The sequence below is a fragment of the Nicotiana tabacum genome, chromosome 13, assembly GCF_000715075.1.
Source record: "Nicotiana tabacum cultivar K326 chromosome 13, ASM71507v2, whole genome shotgun sequence".
NCBI classification, from domain to species: domain Eukaryota; kingdom Viridiplantae; phylum Streptophyta; class Magnoliopsida; order Solanales; family Solanaceae; genus Nicotiana; species Nicotiana tabacum.
The window spans coordinates 99,551,692-99,553,823 of record NC_134092.1 but is presented as its reverse complement, the minus strand read 5'-3'; the positions used below and the strand labels follow the sequence as shown (position 1 = coordinate 99,553,823).

At 38.8% G+C, this 2,132-nt stretch overlaps 1 protein-coding gene across 1 annotated transcript; it reads left to right on the top strand.

The window, feature by feature from the left end:
• On the top strand, positions 1 to 1,780 carry LOC142167873 (5-epiaristolochene 1,3-dihydroxylase-like). The gene is made up of 2 exons (XM_075228235.1): positions 1 to 939; positions 1,062 to 1,780. Exons 1-2 carry the CDS (start codon positions 46 to 48, stop codon positions 1,683 to 1,685), a joined length of 1,518 nt encoding a protein of 505 aa, XP_075084336.1. The 5' UTR covers positions 1 to 45; the 3' UTR covers positions 1,686 to 1,780.
• Positions 1,781 to 2,132: the final 352 nt, after the last annotated feature.

Sequence of the window (2,132 nt, the reverse complement as noted above, 5' to 3'; positions counted from 1 at the left end):
TAGACTTTGAAGAATCATCTAATAATCCTCCATTTATCTCCGAAAATGCAATTCTTCAGCTTGGTTTCCATTTTCCTATTCCTATCTTTCCTATTTTTGTTGAGGAAATGGAAGAACTCTAATAGCCAAAGCAAAAAATTGCCACCAGGTCCATGGAAAATACCAATACTAGGAAGTATGCTTCATATGATTGGTGGAGAACCACACCATGTCCTTAGAGATTTAGCCAAAAAATATGGACCACTTATGCACCTTCAGTTAGGTGAAATTTCTGCAGTTGTGGTTACTTCTAGGGAGATGGCAAAAGAAGTACTAAAAACTCATGACATGGTTTTTGCATCTAGGCCTAAAATTGTAGCCATGGACATTATCTGTTATAACCAGTCCGACATTGCCTTTAGCCCTTATGGCGACCAGTGGAGACAAATGCGTAAAATTTGTGTCATGGAACTTCTCAATGCAAAGAATGTTCGGTCCTTCAGCTCGATCAGACGTGATGAAGTCGTTCGTCTCATTGACTCTATCCGGTCAGATTCTTCTTCTGGTGAGCTAGTTAATTTTACGCAGAGGATCATTTGGTTTGCAAGCTCCATGACGTGTAGATCAGCATTTGGGCAAGTACTCAAGGGGCAAGATATATTTGCAAAAAAGATCAGAGAAGTAATAGGATTAGCAGAAGGCTTTGATGTGGTAGACATCTTCCCTTCATACAAGTTTCTTCATGTTCTCAGTGGAATGAAGCGTAAACTTCTGAATGCCCACCTTAAGGTAGATGCCATTGTTGAGGATGTCATCAACGAGCACAAGAAAAATCTTGCAGCTGGCAAGAGTAATGGTGCATTAGGAGGTGAAGATCTAATTGATGTCCTACTAAGACTTAAGAATGATACAAGTCTTCAATTTCCCATCACCAACAACAATATCAAAGCTGTTATTGTTGTAAGTACTATTGAATACTATATATGCTTATACTTACTCCCATATCCATTGCCATAGCTAAAAGATTTTCAAAATCCTATCACAAATAAGAAAATAATAGCTTTGCCATTATTAATTTACAGGACATGTTTGCTGCCGGAACGGAAACTTCATCAACAACAACTGTATGGGCTATGGCTGAAATGATGAAGAATCCAAGTGTATTCACCAAAGCTCAAGCAGAAGTGCGAGAAGCCTTTAGGGACAAAGTATCTTTTGATGAAAACGATGTGGAGGAGCTGAAATACTTAAAGTTAGTCATTAAAGAAACTTTGAGACTTCATCCACCCTCTCCACTTTTGGTCCCAAGAGAATGCAGGGAAGACACAGATATAAACGGCTACACTATTCCTGCGAAGACCAAAGTTATGGTTAATGTTTGGGCATTGGGAAGAGATCCAAAATATTGGGATGACGCCGAAAGCTTTAAGCCAGAGAGATTTGAGCAATGCTCTATGGATTTTTTTGGTAATAATTTTGAGTTTCTTCCCTTTGGTGGTGGACGGAGAATTTGTCCTGGAATGTCATTTGGTTTAGCTAATCTTTACTTGCCATTGGCCCAATTGCTGTATCACTTCGACTGGAAACTCCCAACTGGAATCAAGCCAAGAGACTTGGACTTGACTGAATTATCTGGAATAACTATTGCTAGAAAGGGTGACCTTTACTTAAATGCCACTCCTTATCAACCGTCGAGACTAATTTAATATTGGCATCAACTTTTTAAATTTTCTTCATCAACCTCATTATTAATGTACAATAATCTTTCTTCTGTTGTTGTAGGCTTTATCGATTTCCAATACATGTATTCTTTATTTAAAAATGTATCACATTCCATGTATAAAGGATACAGGACCTTCCTGCCTCGTGGAAGTTCAAACAGGAAAGTATGGCAATAAGCAACTCATCAGGCAAGTCGTCAATCCCACACTTGGAGAGATCCTGCATTTGAAGACCCTCTTCTTCATTTGAAGACCCTCTCCTTCTGCTCAAGACTCTTACAGTCTTGATTTTTGTCTTTGATCTAAGACTCTCATAGTCTTGATCCTTGATACAAGACTCTCTCAGTCTTGATGCCTTTTCTTCACGAAATGCCCCCATATATATAGATATAGGGGCTTCCACTAGCAGATATGAAGGGACAATATACAAAG

What these genes read in the sequence shown, in the direction of transcription:
- LOC142167873 (XM_075228235.1), top strand. Translation starts at nt 46, where the DNA reads ATGCAATTCTTCAGCTTGGTTTCCATTTTCCTATTCCTATCTTTCCTA. An exon ending in ATATCAAAGCTGTTATTGTT is followed by an intron (nt 940 to 1,061) that starts GTAAGTACTATT and finishes ATTAATTTACAG; the next exon opens with GACATGTTTGCTGCCGGAAC.